We start from the raw sequence: 23,771 nt of genomic DNA, 5'->3' as shown, positions 1-23,771 counted from the left end.
TGCCCGCCCGGCGCCGCCACTCGCGGTCGGGGGCGCCGGGGCCGGGGCCGGGGCCGGGGCCGGGGCCGGGCCGGGGCCGAGCGCGGGGCCCGCCCGCGCCGCCGCTCCCGCCGCTCCCGCCATGGCGCTCGAGCGGCCCCCGCGCTTCCGGAGCGGCGCGCATGCGCACACGGGCGGCGCCGGCGGCGCGCAAACTCCGCCGTGGCCAATTCCAAGCGAAAACGCCCATTTCTGCCGAAACAGCCGCTCAAAACGTGACGCAAAGGAAGAGGAAAGGACAGCAAGGCTTTTTTCTTTCTGACAGCAGGACAAAACGTGAAACACCGGTCTAATCAGTCAAACTGGCAAACCAAAGCTTTATTTTTTTTTTTTTTTTAAAGTCTTTGCTACAGTACCTAGGACTGCATCCCTATACATAATTAACAATCATTCCTGAAAGATCTGTATTTGGCACCAGTTTGTGTTTACCTCAAACACTTGTGGGGAGGATTAATTTCAAATCAAATTTGGTTTTTCAACAGAATAGGAGCTGCCATCATGAAGCCAATTAGCTGAGTTATTGGAGAAGCTTAAAAAACAAAACAAAACAAAAAAAAACCAGAAGTCCTTATCTTAACCAACACATTACAGAGAGCTCCAAAACAGAGGTCAAACATTAAAAGGCTGATATAGGCTCAAGTGGTTTATAAAACCTATAAAAAAAGACTACACCAGCACATATGCCCCTTCAGTCCACGCAGTTTAGAAATTAACACAGGGAGCAACTCGCTAGCTGGAAATCTCGTCATGGGAGAACCACATATATACCAACAGGAGTACCCAAAATCAAATGTTAAAACGCTCCAATTCCCAATCCACATAAAAGGAGAGAGGTTTGTAGGAAGATTAAATCAATTCATGATATCATAAATTGGTTGGGCAGTTCAAACTTTCCCCAGCAACCACTTTGTCACTCACACACACAGGCTCACATATACACGGCTCAATCCCATTCAAATTCCTCATGGAATAAAAGGATCCCAGGCTCTATTGAGTCTTTCCCTATCATGCAAGAAATAGGTCTGGCTGTGCTTTAATCACCATCATGTATTACTTCAGCCACAGAGTACCAGGCAGATTAAGTAGAAATGCACAGTTTTTAGCTCATCATCTCTGCACAAGTGTTGGAGAGGCTCAGTTCCTGGAGAGTTCCTGGTGGGCACACCCAGTCTCTCTTCATGCAGACTCGCTGGCCTCCACTGGTTTGATCATGTGGTCCGGTTTGTTGCCCGCAGCGTAGTGATCCCACATCTGGAGGTACAGCCGCTCCAGGTCCATCGTGTACTGCTTTGTGTTGAACAAAGGGCTGGATATTCTCTGCTTCCAGACTTTGCCACGGATTTTTTTCAGGCTACAAAAGAGAGTTAAAGCAGTCATGAGACACTCCAAACACTACATAATACTGTTTACCTTTGAAACCTGCTGTTTTCAGCTAACTCAGAACTGCCTGTACAACTGTTTCAAAAACACCTGCCCCCCACCTCCACCAAATTCCTGTTCTATCTCATCATTTCTGATACAGACCGGTATGACCACTTCAATTCAGAAGAGCTGCAACATTAACTTGCTGCATTATCTGTAGTGCAGTAACACTTCACAGCATGATTTTAACTTGAAGTGACAAACTGCTTAATCTTCACTTTAAAAAAGAACAAAATGGGAACTATATTGCACTTCTGCACATAAGCAGTTTCTTCAAAATTTTCATTCAATTGGGAGTGCTGCTAAGTTACCATAAAAGCAGAAGCTGAATTAACTGCAACACAAGACACCTCTAGAAGAGGACTGCCCAGCTATTTTAAATATAAACTATCTGCAGGATTAAAACTACTGATGTCTCAGCACTGTGCCCAAATACAGTACTCTACATTCTTGATGTTCCCACATCACAGAGTCCCAAGTCTGCTTACTATTCCAGGTCAGTTCCCAGTTTCACAGCAATATCCTCATACTCCTGTCTGCTTTTTGCAATCAGCTCAAGACAACCCAGGCAAGTGAGCTGTGAGGCAGCAACTCGTGAGGCAAGAGTCTCGCCTGAAGAAAAGAAAATAAAAGGCAAATCAAAACCAACAAAAACAACCAGGAATGAGTTTATCAAGACACTTATCACACACTAGGAGTTACCTTCCTTCTGCCTCCACAAGGAGCAAAGTTTGATGTGTTTGCTGTTACTAAAAAATTACTAACATTCCAACGCATGTGTCCAGTGTAGGTTCCCTGCTGCATTACCTGGCATAGTGACCATTGGCGTTCCAGCCCAGAGCACGTCCATGCCAGTTGTGTGCCCATTGCAAAGGGGAGTGTCCAGACAAACATCAGCCAACTGCCCTCTCCTCACATGCTCTTCTTTGGGGGCAACGGGTGAAAAGATGATTCGGTTTTGGGCAAGACCCAAGTTCTGTGCGTACTGCTGGATATTGGGCTCTCCTACAGCTGGGAAACGTAGCAGCCAGAGCACACTGTTGGGAACTCTTTTTAGGATCTGTAACAAAAATAAAGAGCAAATACAGAAAGTCCAGAGAGGAACATTTATTTTTCTGAAAAAGAAATTGCCACATACTAAGTGGAAGCCATCATCATTCAGTACTTTGAGGTATAGAGCAGAAATTCAACAGATCATCATTATGAATGAGATCACCAGGATTGTATTTCTAACCCACTGAAAGAGACAGCAACTCTGAGCAACACTTCACAGAGCAGTTCTTAAGAGAGTAAGTCCTGAAATTAATGGTCTCATTTGTTTATAGGCCCATACTATGGAATATAAAAAATTACCCCCAAGTAGTTCTCAGCAATACACCGTAAGCTGGAACCTGATACAGATGTATCAATCTATCAACTGCCAAGGCCAATTGTAACTCAATTGCAGAGACTAAGGAAAGCCAGAATTATTTCACAATGGAGAACCAGCATACTTAGGCTGTCCAAACCACAAATTTTCACTGGCTAGATGCACAGGTATCATCTGAAACACATCTAAAACACTCTATATTCTGCTAACACTAAGCCCTGCACATGAACACTGTAGGGATTCAAACGGCTCAATGTCAGCGTTTTCCACAGAGAAGTTAAAACTTAACTTGCATGAAGTTTTAGCTAACCTGAACAGCCATGCCTGAAGTCTGACCTTAGATTTCCTACTGGATACAGATACTCACATTAGCCCACATCTGCAAGGTGGAAGGATCAATCTTATACAGCTGGTTGAAGTTACAGTACACAACAGCATCCTCTGGTAAGCCGTACTGAGAACGGGTAGTAACAATTATAGTCCGTGGAACTTCTTCACCAGTTGCTGCTTTGTTGTTAATCTAAAGGGGGAAAAAAAAAAGCTACTGAAACACTGAAACTGCAGGAAACAAGACTATGCCCTGTGGAAATGTCCTGAGACACATTTGTTAGCATAACAAATTACTGTAAGCATATCTTTGGTTTTATGATACAAAACAAAATTGTCTACTTACCCACGGCAAGAATTTAACTGGTATGTGTACACGCTTGTGGATGCCACAATGTTGCAACCACCAAGGCAAAAAACACTGGGCATTTTCATGCCCTTCCTATATCTCCCCGAAATTCCAAGTAACTGGAATAATTGGAAAGAAGAATCATATAAAGAGGCATTACACATGGAATCCTATCCTCCTTAAGGTCACTTAATTTCCTCGAGACCAAAAATAAAATTAAAACTGAAAGACAGAATAAAAAGGTATTTAGAAAGCAAAGATGGGGTTTGGCTTGTTTGGAATTTTGTGGTTTATTTTTGGGTGGGTTTTTTGTGTGTGCTTTTTTTTTTTTTAAGAGAGAAAGAATACAGTAAGCACAGAACAGATAATCAATAGATGCAGACTCAGGTTTAATAATAATAATAATTTAATAAGTCTGATAAGACTGTAAGGAACCAGTTGACAAGGAAAATAATGAAAATAATAAAAATTAGATTAGAAGAGTTAATTATGAACTTTAAAAAAAAAAGAATCTTAAAGCATTCACAAAGAATAAGAATATGCTAATAAAAAGCAGCAGAGGATGAAGTTGGGATAATCAAGATACCATGCAAGAGTCCTGAGGATTAGTAAAATGGAAGCAGGATTTTCAATTTTTTTTTTAATAATGACATGCAATAATGGCATCAAAACTAAACAGACACAGCAACACAGCTACTTAGAGCCTTCTTCCTTATATATGTATTTTTACATACATATGGGTTTAAAATTTAGACAGTGGCATTGCAGCCAGCCACTGATGACACACTTGATGTGAATGACAATGACTCGCTGTCACTGACTGTTAGAAGATGCACAACAGCTCTAAAGAAGTTGGTAAACATGCTACTTATTTAGGTCACCGAGACCTCAAAAAACACAATGCTCAGTTCTTGTTGACCTATGCCCAAAAGTAGCTGATCTCAGCACAAAGAAGTGCTATATTAGCGTCACTGAACGACAGAAATCCTGTTTTAGAAGTGCACAGACAGATCTTAGGAGTGTTTCATCTCAGTGGTGGAGCGTTAAGACAAGAATTCTCTATGATTCTCAGATGACAACTTCAGAAAAAAACAGCCTTACGGGCCAAACTAAGAGAAACTACTACCAACTCAAAGAAAAGTCTCAGTTGTGAACAAAAGAACTCCAAAATAAAACAAGGTATGAGATTATGAAGAGAGCAGTGGCAATAAAAGATATCAAAATGCTGTAAAAGAGGTTCCTGAGGGACTGTAAACTGAGTAAAACTCACAAGATAATGAGTTATGCCAATGTCAGAATATGGCATTTCTGAAAGGGAAAAACTGTTCTGCAGTGGAAGAAGAGTTAAACACCACCAGTAACTGTCACTAAAATGCCATGAATTGTTAAGCCCTGAGAGGTGGTAATACAATGCATAATTCTGAAAGATGTAAGGAGATGAATAAATGTTGAAATACAGTGGAGTAACTTTGCCTCTATTCTATTACTCAGCAATTTTTTTTTCCAACAGAAAAACACAACTGACACTGAATAACAGGTCACAAATCTCAGTAGGCTGCAGGCAGTAAGGAAATCTTGCCTTCAAATTCAGAACAAACAAGTATCTTCTTTATGCAACAAGAATGAATTTCTTTGGACTTTATATACCTCTAGATACAATTCCTCTATCTTTGGGGGGGGGAAAGATCATCTTCCATTACATCTGTGGCTTACAATGAGCTTCCTTCAATATGACAACTAAATGAATCAACATGACAGAAAACACATTTGCTTGGAGGCTCTTCTTCGTTATGTTAAAACATACATATGTAACATAAAGCCCAAGAGAACAGTGTCCTGAAGTGCCTCACCTGAGTAGTTGCTAATCCATTACTGATGTTGAATCCATTGATAGTAATCTGAATTTGTCCACGATTAATCATCTCAATCACAGCCTCTGCAATGGTGTTCATAGGGATGACTGGCATGCTGAGGGCGGCATTGCCATCGGCATTGTCACAGCTGTCGGGACACTTCATCTGAGATAAATCACACAGGCATCAGAGGGAGTACTACCTTCAGTCCCCAGGACTGCACACAGACAAGAGCAGCTCTCACCTTAACAATCTTGACATCAGGAAGGCTGTCAAGGAATGCCTTCAAGTCAATGCCATTCAAAACAATCCTGTTATCATAAATATGACCATTGGACTTGAAATCAATGACTGCTTTTTTCTGTAAAAAAAAAAAAGATTTCAAGAAGTTACAAGATCACTTACCAATACTATACTAAGTGCCATTTCATAAAGACACCTATGGAAAACACCTACTTTTCTTGCCCCATCTTCCAACATACCTTCAGATGGGGGAACATGTTGGCGTGGTCTCCGATAAAGAAAGTGTTTGGCATGTAAGCTAATTTCTCTGAATACTGCTCAGCCACCTCAACTGGGGAAGTTTCTTTATCTGTGATGATATAATCCATGAACAATGCCCCACTGGTTCCAGGATACCCTAGCCACATTGCCTAAAAAATAAGAAAGCAAGGTTTTGCCACATACAGGTTCAAGTTCCCTCTTCTGCTTTACCAACTGAAGATCGACCCCTAACTCCAAACTTTCACTACCAAGACAGTGAACAGCTCAAAGATATTCTAAAATTGATGTCTCAAGCAAATTTCCCCCACTATGTGCAGCTTTAAGCCAGAACACTAACCAGTGATTACAGCTTCTCTGACCTGAGACAACTCCTGTAGTCTAGACTGACTCTAATTATGGTTCCTCTCATTCTCTTTCCATAGGCATTTTAGAAAATCTTTAGTCAAAAAATCCCCCCAAAAAACTCTGACATTGATTCTGGCTTACTAAGAGCCTTCTGACTTGGTTACCTGAATAGGTGCTGGTCTCAGGGCAAACAATTCATTTCGGGCTCCCTTGGTGTAGCCATTCATATTAATGAGAATGTGAATCCCGTCCTGATGGATGCGGTCTGCTGCTTTTCCATTACATGGTATCTAAGAATAAATAAATACATGAATACAAGTTCTTTGTGTTTTCAGTCCTCCAGTAATAAATGTGGTTAGTCATCAGTGTAACAATGGAGAGATGCCAACTGCATAATTTAATTTAAGTGAAACTTAAATCTTGTTATGCCTGGTTTTACAGAAGTCTAAGTCCTCAATGCAGCACTTAACTTCAGTAGCAGTAAAACAAAAGCTAAAGGCTAGAAACTGAGGTTATACAAACCAGAACAGCCTCCCCCACACCCACTCCTCTAAGGCTAATTAGTAATCAAAGCTCACATGGGTCAAGTGGCACATTCACAAACTAAGGTAGTACAGAAAATCAAACAGAAGATCAAGAATAAGCCAATTAGCTACTCCTAAGGATTTTGTCTTGACTTCTGTGTATACTGAAATCCTGGTCAGTTTTCACACTGAACCTAAAGCAAGCCTAAATGTTGCAGTTGTGACATCTTGATTTCTCCATGACATTTAATTATGACTTATCTTGAGATCTAATGTGAGAGTTAATAAATAATGATAATGTTACTTTTTAGTAAGCAGAGATCACAAGATAACCACCACATCCCAGGTAAGGCCTAACATCAGTACATCTACAAATTTCAAAATTCTCAAGACTAACATCAACCTAATTCAAGAAATGATTTTAAGTAAGAATCTCAAACTACAGCCTCATCTCCTCCTTCTTCATTTAGAAAAATCTAGGTTTGCTAAAAGGTCAAAGCATAAAACAAGCTCACCTGAGATAAGTCAATGAAATGATTTGCTTCAGCCATCACTTTTACACGGAAGTTTGTCCCATCATCAGGACTCAGGGCATAACAGAATACCTAGAATATGAGGCACCAAAAACTGAGTATCTATGACAACTTGCCCATAAAATAACTGTGCAATATTGCAATTTTTAATTACATCTAGTTTCACACAAACCATATTAATTTATGTGGCATTTACCAGCTGAGAAAGAAGCAAAAAAAACCGCACTGGGCCATTTTTTGACACATTTGAACCAGGCCTATTTCTGGTGCCAGAGTATGGCACTGCATACTGCGGAGACATATATCCAACGTTCTCATGAGTGCAAGGCAAAGTAATTTAACAGAAGATTTGCATAAGAATTAAATTCTCTAAGAATGCCTTCTACAAGTCACCTTTGACTTTGTAATTAGTGAGAATCATAACTATCAATCAGGCTGACCAGACAAGCTAAGCCTCAGGGAAGCTTTTTAACAGTGACTAGTTCTCCTGATGCCTTTTCCTGGTCTTAAAATCAAGAGTCATACACGGTTAGAAGGAGAAAAGGGATTTTACCTTGGTATTTATTTTAAGGATCCTTAGGTGCACACATCCAGATCATGTGCATCACAATGCACACCCCACAAAAGATCTGGTATAACATTACAGGTCTTACTAATTAGCAGATCTATCAAAGATTCCCCAATGAGAGGCTCGAGTGAGCTCCCCTCCCCAAGGAACCTTCCCCTGGATGGTTCTATCTTGGTTTACAGAATGTGTTCTGGAGAGGACCTTGGGCTCTGGGGCACACTGATCCCTGGCTACGAAGCTTCTAAAATGTTTAGTCTCTTAGCTTGACAAACAAGTCCAAGAATGTAGGCAAAAAGCACTAAGAATGCAGAAGTTGTAAAAAAGGTATAACAGGGGTATAAAAGAAAAGGCAAAAAATCTTCATGGCATCACTCCCAGTCAGGAAACTGAAAGTGTATCTGAAAACAACACTTCATCCTGGGAAAGTAGGATGACTTGGACCGAAGAACTCTTCAACCCATAAAAAAACAAACCCAAGAAGCAAAGATTTGCTCTTTCCTTGTTTAATAGCTTGCACCAAGAAGAAGTGCCACTTACAGCCTTATTTAAAGCTTTAAGTATGCCATTTATATTTTTACCTCAAATTTGTCTGGGTTATGCATGCCTGGAATTGACTGCATTAGGTGTGAGGTTGGATGGTTTCCGAAGTCAGAGCTCACATAGCCAATACGAAGTCGACCTTCACTGGCCTTCAGATCCTTGGGGTGCTCATATGGTGGCTTGTGAAGAACATTAATCTGCCAAGAAAACACATGAGTGTTTACAACCTCAGGAACTTAAATATAAACAAAAGGGACAAAAACCTCCTAGGAGTTTGTGAAATTAACCTTATCCCACATTCAAGCAAGCAGTCATGGACATATGTTATTCCAAACCTGCATTCTACGTATTCCACTGCAGCCAAGTGCAGTGCCCACACACTGTGTCACAAGATGTGATGTCTCTGCTCTCAGACAAATACAGACATCACTACTGCATTTCTGTTTTTCTAACAGTTTCAATATCCCACCCCTGATCATTAAATATACTGACACCATTAGTTAACCAGACCCTGCCACCAGCTGACAGCACATTTTCATTTATAACTGGCAACCTGCACAAGTAGTCTGTCTCAAAACTCACGAAGCACTAACAACTGTGAACATTACATCCTATCTCTTTATGTGTCAGTGACTCAGAAAGCCTACAAAAGCTAATACTGAGAATCTGAGTATTTGATTCTGAGCAGAAACAGGCAAAGCCCCAAAGAACTTCAATCACAATTGGCCTGTATAGAACTTCCTACCTTGTCCAAACAGAGATTTCCATGTCTCTCAGCAATTGCCTTCCTGAAACTGTGAGAAAGGGGATACAGCATGCTATGATGTGGGTGTACAGAAGGCAGTCTGTTTTTCTCCAGCTGATCAGCTACAATGCTAACCAGCTTCTTCATTCTTTCATCATAGTCTGTCCAGTCACAGACAATCTAAAAAAAAAGGAAAAACAAAGATTAGAACAACAGCTTCCTTCAACCTGTATCAGTTATTTCACAGGTTGAGATTAATGTTTCTTCCAAAAATGGAAGTGAGAACTTCTATAATTACTGTTGACGACTGTATAATCTTATCTTCTCATTTAAATCTAACTCTTTACATTTAAATTAGTAATCTGCTACATAGGAATCCTGAGAATTACAATCAAAGCCTCATCTTCCTCACCTGCAAACAGTGGGCCAAGTTACAATAGGCATCTGGGAAATCAGGTTTCAGTTTCAGAGCAGTACGGTAAGAGGCAATAGCTTCTGGTATATTCCCTGAATCCTGCGAAGACACAGAAATGAGTCAGCAGGTAAAAATATCCTCAGGGTAACTACTCACAGTGCCCCACCACACTCTTATAAGAGTGAATCATTTGCATGTGCTACCTTGTGAATCGAGGCCAGATTGCTGTGGGCATCAGCAAAGGCTGGGTTTATCTGGATGGCACGGGTGTAGCACTGCAGAGCTCCTTGAACATCCTGCATCTCCTTCAAAGTGTTTCCCATATTAGAATAAGCATCTGCAAATGTGGGGCTGATTCTGAAAAATAAAGGTAATATGTCATGAACAAGAAAAGCTCCTCCTCCAACGAGAAGACACACTCAAATCCAGACTTTTCCACTTGAGCAACTACGCAAATGAAAACACATGACTAAATCACCTTCTGTACAAATCTAGGCACCTTCCTGTTAGGAAAGGCTGGGACCCTTACAGAGAGTATCCATTTACCTAATAGCCTCTTTGTAATGCATCAGAGCTTCCTGTAACTTTCCCTGCTGTTGCAGAACACTTGCTAAGTTTGAATGCGCTGCAGCAAACTCTGGAAACACCTGGAAGAAAAAGAAACTGACTCTGTCTCAAATGTCACAAGCAGACCACAGCACAAATACTTGTGCATTTATTACTGTATTTTCTTACTTTTGTTTATAGAGAGGATGAAAAAACCTAGGTCCTATTAGAAATTCCCAACCCGAACCACCCACCTCTCCCTCCCATTCTACTGTACCTCAAGAGCCTTCCGGTAAAGACGGACAGCTTCCTCAATATTGCCCTGCTCCCGCTTGATGTTTGCCAGATTGTTGAGAGAATCTGCATGAGTGGGACAAAGTCGAAGGGCTGTGTTGTAGCATTCTTCTGCTTCTACCACCTTGAAAAAAAGGGACACTGTTAATATAGTAATATTTATTGTAAAAGCACTGTTTAGGAGAAGTCATTATACAATCACTTTTAAAAGGTTCAAGATGGAGATTTCCTGAATTATTCTCCCTTTTAAGTAAGTGAGGTTAACATCCATCTTAACAAAAGTGGTGACTGCTGGTGTCTATTAAAAAAGCATTCAGTGTAATTCTAAGAAGGAAAGAAGTGCTCCTTACACTGCCTTTCTCCTTCAAGGCATTGGCCAAGTTGCAGTAGGCATCAGGGAAGTGGGGCTGGAGCTCAATGGCCCTCCTGTAGGTGTCTATAGCCAGGTCTATCAGGCCCTGCTCATAGTACACACAGGCAAGGTTGCCGTGCACAACTGCGTGATTTGGGCTCAAACTCAAGGCTCGCAGATAAGCTGCCACAGCTCTGAAAAAAAACAAAGGGAAAAAAAAAAAGAGAAGGTAAACAATCATCCAGAGAGCAGGAATTACTTACCTTGCTTGGTACAGTGTTTAGTGAACAGTATTAGGTCTGCTGGAAAACAAGCAAAGCTTTCAGCTACTTTTTAAAAACACTCTTCATTATTAGGAAAAACACCTTTTTTTCCTTACTCCATTTTTTGCCAATTTATTATTCCATTTTAACAAGATAAACAGTATTATGTCTTTATTCTCTCCAGTAACCTATCATGATTTACTTAAGACTTCAATCATCACTTTGTTCAAAAGTGAAATCTTTAATTATGTGCTCCTATAGCACTATACAAATGGCTGATGTATTCAAATCCAGTTTCTAGGAAAATCATAACAATATACATAGTAAGTAATGTTTAAAAGGTGATTCAAGATCTGAAATTATGAAAAAACATGCCTCTGGTCCACTAATTCATGGTTAAATTAGATATCACTGAATCATTTAGACTGTGTGCAATGCAGGTAATTAACCTGTTCCTTGCAAGTTTTTATTAAATTTGGGGCCACAAACCACAGCTACCAGAAATTATAAACCAATTAACAGATGCAATATGGTACACTGCATATAAACAACACAGCCTGGATCTTTTCCCAGAAACAAAAGATTCACTTGTCAGATTAGAGGTCTCAGAACACATTAGCTCAACAAGACAGCAGCACTATTGCAACCCAAGGCAATAACATGACGGGGACATGTCACAAATACAGACTATTCAATCAAATGTTTAGCTGAATTCCAGCATTTTAGTTTGTCTCACACAGAAGGAAAATTTTAGAAGAGACACACTGGCAAATTATGTTCTGAATCACATAATGAAAACAGAGAATTCATGTATTCAGGCCTTTCTCGTGCATCTTATTTTCACCCTCCCCAGCCTTAATTTCAAATCTATTTTCATCAGAAACTCTCATTTTTGACAGTGCATTGTACAAGAAAGCAATATGAAAGAATACATTTCACTTTAATTTTTCATTTTTATTTAAACAGACCAGTAGCCTGGTCTGTCTGCACTTCAAAGCCACTTGCTTGCTCACCTTACAGCTTTGCTACCCCTGTCCATAGACTTTACAGAAGGAACATAATCTGTACCTTGATACACCTGACGAGCCACAGAGACCAACAGTATTGATCTGCTTACCTGTCAAATATCCTTGCCTCCTTCAGAACATTTCCCAGATTGATGTAAGCATCCAAAAAATTTGGGTCAAGTGTTACAGCCTGAAAATATTTTTGAAGTAAAAGTTTTGAGCATTTAACACAAAAACATTATCTATGAAACTGAGTTGATGCTTTTTTGAAATTTGGTAACTATAATCTGTAAGCTTTTAAGACTTTATCAATAACCTAGTAATGAAGGAAAACTTATATAAACCAATCACAGAGCAAAATTATTTATCTGTAGAAATGACAGCACGTACTACCTTCAAATTTATTTGTCTGCTTACCTATTCAGTTGCAACTACTGCAGAATGAAGTGCTAAGCATTTATTTCACATTAGGCTGATCACACTTCACACTCCTGTCTACTGATGCTATGTTGTCTTTAGCTCGTTTTTAAGAGGAGAAACCCTAAAAAACCTTATCTGTATCCTTTATCTACTGCAAAGTGAGACAGAATTTTAAAACTTTACCAGTGCAGAAAAACAGAGACTGTGCACAAGAACAAGGAAAGAGCAAATACATCACATGTGCAGGGAAAATTCAGTAGCCATTTAACTAGAACGTCTTCACTCCCTTCAAAACTAATAAAATGTAAAAAACCACTTAAGAAACTGATGAAGTTACAGAAGCTGCAGTACAAAGCTACATGTGAGTATCTGACAAGCCCCACAGTCTTACAGTCTCATGGGAACTATTAATTCCAAATTAAAATACTTCATCTATCATGAACTAGACACAGATCCCCCCCCCAAAAAAAATCTTGAGCAGCTAGACTTTTTTCTGTAGATTTAAAGCTATGAATTTCAGAAAGAAACTATTGCCACATCTTAAATCCAACTTTAGAAATGAGTACAAAATTAATTACGGTGCCAGTTAGATACTAATTGGAAGGAATCAGACAACTAGTTAATGACACTAATCTAGAGAAGTCTGTACAGTGGTGAAAAATAACCCTGGAGAAGAGGAATTAATGTGTCACCTAAAACTGTTCTTCTCAGATACTCAAAGGACAGTAATACCTGAAACAAAAGTCACAATGAAAAATGATTTTAAGGACCAAGTTGATTCTCTCACACATAAAACATGCAAAACATTATCATCTAATCAGATTTTTAAAAAATTTAGTCCAAAAAAGGGCTGAAAAAATTTAATTAATTTTTTCATATTTGACATGTGTCAAGTCCTAGGGCAGTTCTAAGTGTCTGTCTGTAGCAGCATACAGGCAGTTTGAAACACCAGCAAGTTTAAAAAAACAATTAACATGAGCTGTTAACTAAGAGGATCATACGAAGTTCTCCACTATCAAAATATTTCTATCACCTGCAAGCACACAACTGCATGTACATATGCAAATCTAGCAGTGAAGCTGACTCCCTTAGGTAGTTACCTTTTCAAAGTGATGAATTGCAAGCCAAATTTCTCCTTGGGCATTGAAAACACAGCCAAGATTACTCCAAGCCACTGCAAAGTTTGGTTGAGTCTCAATTGCTTTTAAGTAACAGGCCTTGGAATAGTTAAAGAAGAGAGATACAAGGGAAGGGGAATATTTGTAAAAAGAAAAAAATGAGAAAAAATAATTGTTAGTATGCCTTCTCTAACCAGCCAAAAGTGACCCTGCAGTATAGGCTAGCTTGCGCCAAAACTAATGCGCTGCAAACTGTTGTTGATCCTGCGCCAGCGCAAACCAAAACCCAGGTGCAAGCCCACCATTTTTCAGTTATGCTGGTAACAGTTTAACATTCCTTCAGACACCAAATCACCAAAGAAATCATCTTAGAAACAATTCAAGTAGTTTACCAGAAACATATGCCGCCTCCAAGTGCGTAAAAATCAAAAAATTACCGTGCAAAAACAACTTCGCTCTGAAACAAAATTTTCCAATATTCTAAATCAGATAGAAATTACTTTAAAAAAAAAAAAAACCCGGAACCAAAAAAGCTACAGAAAAAGATGAAGCCATTCCTCAGTTTTAAGTGTGCTTAGCAAATGAGATGACACACCCCATCTGTATCTTGTTTGCTGGTTTCTTCAAATACAATTCAACCTCTCCTGCAGCTTCAAAACCTCAAATGACAGGATTGCATGAAGGTTTAGGTCCCTGTAATGCAAGCGCAAGAAATCGCTGCGCATCCTACCCAGCACGGCGCCACGCTATCGCTGCGAACTGCTTGGCTCTAGTGATTGCCCCAAGGTGCAGTGAACGGCCAACCAGAATCATTAATCTACCAGACAGGCCCACACAAAACTCGCATGTTAAATTTGATGTCTGGACTCTGTAAATGCATTACAACCCAATTTTATCCAAAAGGCTGCAGCCTGGAGCTCGGGCAGTCGCCCGATCAGAGATTAATCATCGAGTCAACCGTTCACGGGGGCTTTAATCGCACGCAATGCGCGTTACCGCTGCGCAGCCTTTGCGCTACTGCAGGATCACAGCGCATCATCAGAAGAGCAGAACGCTGCAATCCAAACAAAGAAGAAAAAAGGAAAAAAATGAACAACCAGAAGAGTTAGAAGCTTTTACTATTAACTATCTCCAATTATTTCTTTAAAAAATATTTTAATTTACTTTTACTTTATTTCTTTGAAAGAATTTGTGGCTAATAGTATAAAATATTCTTACATTACTTGCTTGTAATTAAATATTTTAAGCTGTTTCTGAAGCCACAAGACAGAAGATTCAGGCATGGAGGCAAATGGTTTTGCTGTGGCAGTTACAAACCCGTTACCATATTTCTCATCATGTGACTTTTCGGTGCGTTCCTTGCTGGAAGAGGAGGAGGAGGTGTGTGTCTGCCCTAGATCCAGGCCTCGAGCTCCCTTCAGCGAGGCACCTTACGCATGGAATAGGAGGTTTCACCCACCTGAAACCTTCTAAATACAATATCAGTGGTGAAAAACCAAAAACAAGAGAGAAAATAAAACAAGATCATTAGTAAGAGTTCAACAAAGCAATTGCATTTTTTTGGATATGTCTTAACACATGGGAATGAGGATAATCTGTCTGTAACAAGGGAGACATGCAGAAGGGAGAGGGTTAATCGGGCAATTGCATACAGCAGGGACTTTTTTTTTTTTTTTGGAAGAAAGGCTCTGAAATATCTACAAAGAAATTAAATTTTAGTTCAAACTGTAAGGAATCTGCTGGCTTGATCTTTCAAATGGACTGATAACCAAAGAAACACATTGCAATTTACTCAAGATGTTTTTCCTCGTTTATTAAGTTCTCACAAAACGGAATAACACTTTCAAACTAGGTGTCTCCAGAGCTCTGAAACAAAGAAGTCAGCAACCTAAGGCAGGCGCAGTGTCTTGGCCTATACCAGTCACACTAAAGCTGCAGTGAAGTGCAATTCATGTTAGCTGTCCGCTTGGTGGGCTGAGAACCAAGTGTCTCAAAGACTGTTTAACTCCGAATGCCGCTATACAATGTTTTCAACCTGGATCCGACCAAATCAATCAGGCTGCCCTAGGGTGGTACACACATCCAAGTTGTTATGAGAAATCAAACAATATTGAATTTTGAACCTGCAGTCCCCGTTACCCCATAAAGATGCCCACCCTCCCCAGATGGTGCTGCAGCCAAACAGACAGCTACGCTGTTCATACACTCCACTTCTGAGCATGCGCGTGGGGCTTGGAGCGACAGCCGTGGAGTCCAGAGTGGTTCTGATTTCTCCACACTCCTCACCCCTGCAGCGCGGACGCGTAAGGTGGCTTGTAACAAGACAATTTCTTTCTGCAATCCAAATTTTAACGTGCCAAGAATTTTAAACTCATCTTGGCTTTCGAATTCTCAGTTTAGGAAACGCAAGACTGCTAGAAGCCACCTTTCCACTACAGCAAGTTTTCTTTTGATCAGTTCATTTACCAAACAAACCAGCTTTGTCCTTCCGATTTCTTTATTTTGGGGGAGGGGAGAGGGAAGACATGATGAAAAGATATTGGGGGATGGGGGTGGGGGGGTGGTGTGTGTCGCATACTGCAGCTATTATTTACTAGCCTTTCTTCCACTATCAAGGGAAGGGAAAAGTTAAAAGAATAAAAATCTTTAAAAGCCAGTATTACAAGGTAACATTTGGATAAGTTTCTTCTCCACTTACAAGCCACAAAGGACTTTAGAAGAGCAGCCTTTTCAATAGCACCTGCATCGTACAGGGATCTCGAGCTAACCACAGGCTCTCTGCTTGGCACCAGCAGGCAAGCCTCAGATCTGAAGGATTGTTACTTATTTCCAGATGAAAGCATGACGGAGCCCCTGCCCAATACTTCAGAATGGTATCAGATAGTCTAGTTCAGCAGCAAGGCTCGGTAACTTTCCATTTCTTGACTTAAACCAACTTTTTAAACATGGACATGCCATATCTTGCCCTGCAACTACTCTGGGGTGTTTCAGTGCCTTCAGTTTTCAGAAGTTTCTCGGACTGTCTGTAGATCAACGCAGATTTGAAGACTTGGTGCAAAGTTCAAGTTTTCAAAACACTGACGTTTACATGTATTCTACCCAACACCTACCTTGGCTTCTTCCAAGCGACCCAGGGCTTTGAGCAGGTTCCCCAGGTCACTACGAACACAGTACAAGTCCTGAAAAAATCAAAATCACACCATCATCTTCAGGATCTCAAATGCTCCACAGGTCTTCACAGAGTACTTGCAAGGGAATAACCCAGTCCTCTAAAGCTTAGTTTAGATTCTTAGTAGATACATCACAAATGTAAATTATTTTTCTTGACCTAGCATTACAGACAACAGATAATCTGACCAAATTTAGTACTGTAATGAACAACTGTAAAGAATTAAAAAGAAGTAATATTTCATACAACTCCTATTATACAGAAATCGAAAACTGAAAACAAACGCCCTCCAGCAGCTTAAGTCCTTTTGCCATGTGTAAGCATTTCAAGCCCCATTTTTTTTTCCCAAACCATTGCTCCAAACCTGTACTCTTAAGATACACTATTGCCATTATGGCTTTTAAATAGATATATAAAGTGATTTTGCTGCCTGTATCCCTAAAAAAGTTTTTCTCCCCGTTTTGCCCACTAATCCATCCATTTCCAACAGCTTTACCACACGTTCTTGTTCTTTAATTTATTTGAAATGAAAGCACAGTCTGCAACTGCATTATCTAGCAGTAAAGACCACAGAGAATGGAGACATTTTGTCAACACTAATGAAAGGATTTACTAACCTAAACAAAACTCAACCCCTGTAAAAAATCCCACCATCTCACATTATTCTAACCAGTGCATCCACTAGTCACCCCAAGACACATATTAAGTTAGACAAGTTCACACTGGCTGAAGAACACAGAGAAATAAGATTCTGGGCACTTGTTGGACTGGGTTTGCTTTTGCTTCTCCTACAGAAAAAGGATTTATGCACACAGGACTGATGCTGCACTTTAAGTATTTTTTATCAAAATGTTTGACCAAAGATGCAGGCAAATACCTTCATCATGCTAAGCAATACTACACAAATTTAATGAGCATGATGCAAAACAAACAGAGGACAGCAGTCTGATACAATGTTTACTAAAAAGTCAATATGACAAAAATCCAAACACCAGATCAATCAATCTTATAGGAGTCACTTATAGACAGTCAGTTTCAGCCTATAAAACCTAAACTGATGCTTCTGTAAACCAGTCCACAGTGGAAATCTAACCCAGTCTACAGCAGAATTCTAACCAAGGCAACACTCAGCACCATGAAATTTCTAACTTCATGATAAAGTAATACCTGGTGATTTTTCAAGATCTCACATTCAAATCTAAGCACTGATTCTCTCACTGTAATACTACATTAAAGCACACAAAGCTAAATACGAGGCCATTCACTGAAGCTTCTGCCCTCAGAAAAAAAAAAAACCAAACAAACCCTTGCTGTTCTTTGATCTAAACAGTTAAGTATGTTACATATACAGAAAAGCAAACGACCAGCAGCCCTTACTGCAATATACAACTTTTTGTTACAGAAGCCTTTCAAAGATCCTTAAAAATAGTAATAACTACTTCATTAAGTTTATAGCATACAGGTTGAAAGGGTTATCTTTTATTCATTCTATGAAAACTGCTACTTTTGTGTCCTGGGGCAGTAATTAAGAATGGACTTTTATAAAATAAAGCATTACTTACAGGGTTGTACTGAAGGGCAGACACATATGCCTGTACTGCTCCTTCCATATCACCTGCAGCTACGAGTGCAGCAGCCAAATTTATATATCCATCAATGAAATCTGGTTTGAGGCGCAGTGCATGTCTGTAATGTTCAATTGCTTCCTGCAGCTGTCCACGCTCCTTGTACACATTGCCTAGATTGGAATAGGCTTCGGCCAACAGTGGATTCTGTTTGATTGCCAAAGTGCTGAAGTGAGCAGACCTGGAGAGAACAGACAAGTTAGCAAATAAAAAAACACAGCCCAAAAACAACCAAACAAAAAAAAAAAAAACTCACCCTCAACACCCAGTGTTTGCCTGTTTATCTAGTTACTCTAATGAACATTCATGCTTAAGTGAACCAGACATACAGCCAATAAATCTGGACTTACAGAGCTGTCTTTTATGTTTATGCTCCCACCTTAAACTCTGATCTCCCTCATTCCCATTTTAGGTTGTACTGAAGAAAGACAGGTCTCATTTACAGTCAGAAGGGTTCAAGTTGCCTCACCAAACCTGAGCGCAACACACTTGGAAAAAACACTACAGGAATCCCTCTTCCAACATCTGCACACTTCAAGCAATGTTCCACTTGATATTCTTTTCAAGAAGCAGGACATGGCTTACATGTAAAATTCTGTTGTATCCTCACCCATTTTATTTTCCCCTATCTGAACTACTACAACTTCAATCAGAAGACTATATAAAACAGATCTCAGTCAAATGCTCTTACTTCCTTCACCAGCAAACATGAATTTACAGCTAGAAAAAGTGACATTCAAAATGGTAGAGGCACAGAAAGCAAGATGAGGAACAGGCAAACAGAAAGAACATAAAAACAACTTTCAGATCAGAAAACTCCTTTAACTAAACATGCTGCTGTGCAGGAAACAGTCTTGTAACTTTAAATAAAAAAAAACCCAAAACCACCTTGGACTGTAGGTGGAATGAACATTACACATGTAAATCCTGCCAGTACACACCAATGTGCCTGATGCTCCAATGTTAATAGGCACAATATTAAAATAATAATTAGAATAATGGCAAGGCCTCCTGTTGTAAAGCTGATGAGTCCAATTTGTATTTCTCTTACCCCAGCAAAATCCCAGAGGGAAGAAACCTACCTGTCCAGTCGGCGACACTGGAAGTGAATGGACGACAGTAACAAAAGCACACCAGTGTTATCAGGCTCCTGTCTCCAGAGCTGCATGCAGTGTCTCTCTGCTGCTTCAAAGTCTCCTGCCTGATACTCACGATGAGCCAACTCCGCTAACCCTTGGAAGGAAAGCATACGTTTCGTTGGTTCTGGAGAATCACCAAAACATTTAAAGGGGGAAAACAAAAAGTTAGATGATGGGAACAAAACAAAACCAAAACAAAACAAAACAATGAAAACAAATGTACACAACTAATGGATGAAAATGTTTGAAATTATATGAAACACTACAGCAGGTGACAGTTGGGACTCTAAGATCTTATCTGTACCAGTCCTTGACTCCATCAGCTAATAGTAACAAAAATGCAGACTGTAACGACTGTGAATATTTGTAAGTCAGTCATTTTCCATTATTCTGAGACTCCTGTCATGATATATTTTGGTTCCTAACAGTGGAAGTGCTGCTAACAGAACAATGACTCTCCTCACCCTCCCCCATGACTGAAAATCCTACGCTTTGCTATGCTAAAAAAAAGTTCCAATAATTTAATAGGGAAATGAAGGACAGGAGACAAAGACTTCAAAGGACTTGAACAAAATAAAGTTTTGCTGTACAAGCAGTGAAAGCCCTCAAAAAAAAGACAAAAAAAGCACAATGGGTAACATTCCTTGAATCCTGCATACTCCTACATTTTCTTTAAGGAGTCAAAATTCCTTCACAGAAAAAAAAAATGGTCTTGGAACAACAATATCTGATGAGAGACAAACACACACTTCAAAGATTATGCAACTGGCCTACAGGAGGAACCATTAAACACACAGGGTACAGGAAAGAAGTTACTGCTCCTGGAGGCTTAGCTGGAACAGGAGTGACAAAATGGTTTTAGTATTTAATACCCAACTGTGGAGAACGAAAAACTTAAATAAAACACCACCTGTTTTACATAAAACAACTGGAAGTAAGAAAAGTAAGTAAAATTTCTTACAAACTAATAAACAAGTGCAGCTTGGAAAAAACCTACAACCATTCATCCTGGAAAGAAGTGCTGGCCTTCAAATTATGCCTTTATACCAAAGACTCTTACTATTAAAAGGTTTGATTACCTCAAGTATCTCTCCTCTTTCCTCCTGTACTCTGCAGTCCCTTAATTCCATTCATTAAACACTTCCCACCTTATCCCACAGTTTTAAAATTCTGAATTTAAATGAAACAGATAAACCTTTCCTAACAGAGGAAACCACCTCAACAGCTGAGCCTACATTTTTGTACTGGGGTAGTACAAAAGTCCAGAGACTCTCATGCTTTTGTGAGAACTTTAAAGGTGATGAAAAAAAAAATCATAAAGACATTAAGTACAGATTTACTACCTCGTGCTGATTTTACAAAATTGGGATTGACGGAAGTTATTTAAATTGTTTTCAAATGTGGGGTTTTTGTACCAGTAGGTTTTAATGTAAGACTACAAGTGCTCTAAGTAAAGTAATTTTTCCAGACAGTACATTGTCTCTGTCAGTGCTATAAACTGTTTTACAGTAAACTGGAACTACCAAAGCCACTCATTTTCAGGTAATTACCAAATTAGTAGCCAAGTATCTTCATCCAGATTAGATTCCTGTTTTTCAAACCCTGACTATGGGCAAAATGGACTTCGGGATCTGGTTAAACCTACTGGCAAAGATAAAAAGGTACAACCTTTATTCAACATGAGAATGTTGAACTGTGGCTGAAAACCACACCGTTTATAAATGGTGCTGATGGTAATACTGGAGCACCAGTATTGTGGTGCTCCTCACTTGGCCCTTCTGTTAACAGGGTTTGCCCTTCTGGCGGTCAGCACATTTTCAAGTTCCGCTGATGGCACAAACAGAGAAACCAGAGAGAGGAAGAGCATGTCTCATGAAGTGGATTTCCTCTTCAAACGCATTTCAACTGTTTTAGTAAATTTCAAAGCTAAAAAAACCAAAAAAGCACACTGAAACAAAACAACCCAAAAGTTTACACTTCAATACTTGTGACTGCTGGGAAGTAGGCTTTCAGCCATGATCTAAATGCTACATTTTGCCTATTTAAAGCAAGAAGTCAAACTGAAGTTACAAATTCCAGGGCAAGAGAGCAGGCGGTGCAGATTTCACACCTGGGAATGAGAACTACTACCAAAAGCAACAAAAGAAGAAACACTGACATTTTCTTTCATTTATCAAGTGTCTCTGTTTACAAAACAACCCACCCTTTGTCCCCAGAGATAAGGCAAACTCAGTATAAAATTGCTAGTCATCTACCTCCAAGCATTTATTTTATAAATGATTCTGATAAAGCTCACTGAAAAGCAGGAAGTGGACAGGCACATCACAAAGTTCAGAACGAGCAAAACTTCTAATACAAAGTTGGCTGGAAGTTATGCAGTGCAAAATATCCGTAAGATAGCCCATGGATGGATGCTCACTAAATCAATGTGTAAAGAAAATAATTGCAGTGAGGACTCACAGCCAGGAAAATCCCGTATCCAGTCTTGCATAAATGAATTTCTGTACCTAGGCTAACTTGTGCTGCACGCTTTGATTATGACCTTGGAAAAAGTCTAGTACGTGCTGTGACAATGACCTTCCCTGAGGCTTCTAGACAATACAAGCAAAACAAAAAGCTGCACAGAACCATCAGAAACGTGCCCAAGGCCATTTCCCTCCCCGACTCGCCCAATGCCATCCTAAACACTTGCAATACACTCACGCTCAACCCTGCGTTAAGATCAGTCTAGGTCCAGACAGGAGCAGTGGTTACCTCCAGCTGGGAGGTGCTGGATGAGCACAGGACTCTCTCCCAGCGTGCACGTGGCTCTTTTTACCTCCAGGGATCCAAGGGGATGCTGCAGCCTCGCTGACCAGACACAGTTCTAGCTAAGAAGGTACGAAACACCGTACTGCAGCATCACTACAGTTTCTCTTTAGATCCCTATCTCTACACTGCTATCCCATCTTTCTCCAAAAGTCCTCTTTTTCCTTCTATTTTTCCCAGACATCGTTTCAGCTCTTCCTGCCCCTCTGGTTATAGAAACCCCCAAAATCTGGGGGATAAAGCTGCGTTGTCCTTTCATCCTTTCAGTTAGCATAACACTTTTTTTTTTTACTCTACAAAAAGTCAGATTTCTCCTCCATTCCTCAAGTCCTGGACCTGCAAACTAGATTTAGGGCAGGATCTTCCGTGATGCAACACGCTATCAGACTGTTCAGAAAAGCGTTTTAGTGCTCGGCTGTGCCACACAATCGGTTTGGATTGGAAGGGACCTTAAAGACAATCTCGTTCCAATTCCACGGCCATGGGAAGGGACACCTTCCATTCGACCAGACTGCTGAAAAAAAAGTCCTAAGTGCAGCGAGCGATTCTGGGCAAACCAACACATATTTGGGGTCAGGCTTTTACCCTACTTCGCCCTCTAACGCAGTCACCTGATAGTCTGATAAATATAGCAGCGAGCCCGCCGCACTCACACCTTCCTGCGCCTCCCCGGTAGCGGCCCGGGGGCTGCCCACGGGCAGCGCCCACCGGAGCGCACCCAGGGCCGCGCTCGGGCCCGGGGCGCACAGACCCCACAAAGGCGGCGGGGGCACCCCCGCCCTGCTCCTTCTGGAAACTTCCGCCGGGCGCGGGCCCGGAGAGCGGGGAGCAGCCCCGGGGCGAGGGCTCGGCCCGGCCCCCACTGTCCCCGGCCAGCCCGTCCCCGGGGGCGCCGCAGCGCACGGTACCTGTGCTGTCCGCCACGTTCCCCACGGAGGTCGCCATCGGGACAGGAGCCGGGGAGTCTGTGGCGGCGACAGCAGAAGATGCGCTCGGGCCGGGCCGGGCCGAGCTGCCCGCGATCGCGGCGCGCTGAAGCGGCGCTCCCGAAATGGCGGCGGCGGCGGCAGTACCGAATGGCCGCGGCCGGAACTATCCCCGCGGAAAAGAGTCCGGGCGGCGCCGGGCAGCGCTGTCGCACGGCGGGCGGAGGGACCCGCTGGAATCGTCGTACTACAGCTCCAAGGTTATCCTTCCGCGCGCAGCGCTGCGCCAAAGGCGGCGGGACTGCGCATGCGCCGCCACCTCCCGCTACTCCCGCACGTGGCCCCGCGGAAGCGGCGCTCACCGGGAGAGCGGAGCTCAAACACCGGGACATCGGAGCTCAAGCACTGGGACATCGGGGCTCAAACACCGGGAGAGCGGAGCTCAAACACCGGGACATCGGGGCTCAAACACCGGGACATCGGGGCTCAAGCACTGGGACATCGGGGCTCACCGGGAGAGCGGAGCTCAAACACCGGGAGAGCGGAGCTCAAACACCGGGACATCGGGGCT

At 41.2% G+C, this 23,771-nt stretch overlaps 1 protein-coding gene across 3 annotated transcripts; it reads right to left on the bottom strand.

Moving 5' to 3' along the window:
• Window positions 1-327: 327 nt before the first annotated feature.
• Window positions 328-23,372, bottom strand: OGT (O-linked N-acetylglucosamine (GlcNAc) transferase). Of its 3 annotated transcripts, XR_005604683.1 has the most exons (23): window positions 23,183-23,357; window positions 19,410-19,590; window positions 18,265-18,508; window positions 16,644-16,712; window positions 13,516-13,632; window positions 12,106-12,185; window positions 10,724-10,919; window positions 10,357-10,497; window positions 10,080-10,180; window positions 9,737-9,890; window positions 9,531-9,632; window positions 9,119-9,298; window positions 8,412-8,570; window positions 7,248-7,337; window positions 6,373-6,498; window positions 5,842-6,012; window positions 5,604-5,720; window positions 5,357-5,524; window positions 3,504-3,625; window positions 3,198-3,350; window positions 2,269-2,521; window positions 1,950-2,073; window positions 328-1,390 (listed from the first exon to the last, which is right to left on the bottom strand). XR_005604683.1 is itself a non-coding variant. In XM_039572008.1 (22 exons), the coding sequence occupies exons 1-22, from the start codon at window positions 23,217-23,219 to the stop codon at window positions 1,216-1,218; spliced, it is 3,138 nt and encodes a 1,045-aa protein (XP_039427942.1). In that variant the 5' UTR covers window positions 23,220-23,355; the 3' UTR covers window positions 328-1,215. The 3 variants fall into 3 exon arrangements, 2 of the variants coding, with proteins under 2 accessions (XP_039427942.1, XP_039427943.1); XM_039572008.1 differs by lacking the exon at window positions 3,504-3,625 and having other exon boundaries at window positions 23,183-23,355; XM_039572009.1 differs by lacking the exon at window positions 3,504-3,625 and having other exon boundaries at window positions 1,030-1,390; window positions 19,410-19,560; window positions 23,183-23,372.
• Between the last annotated feature and the right edge of the window lie 399 nt (window positions 23,373-23,771).

Source organism: Corvus cornix, chromosome 4A, assembly GCF_000738735.6.
Source record: "Corvus cornix cornix isolate S_Up_H32 chromosome 4A, ASM73873v5, whole genome shotgun sequence".
Taxonomy (NCBI): Eukaryota; Metazoa; Chordata; class Aves; order Passeriformes; family Corvidae; genus Corvus; species Corvus cornix.
Note: the sequence above shows the minus strand (reverse complement) of the source record. Positions and strands in the feature narration are given on the sequence as shown.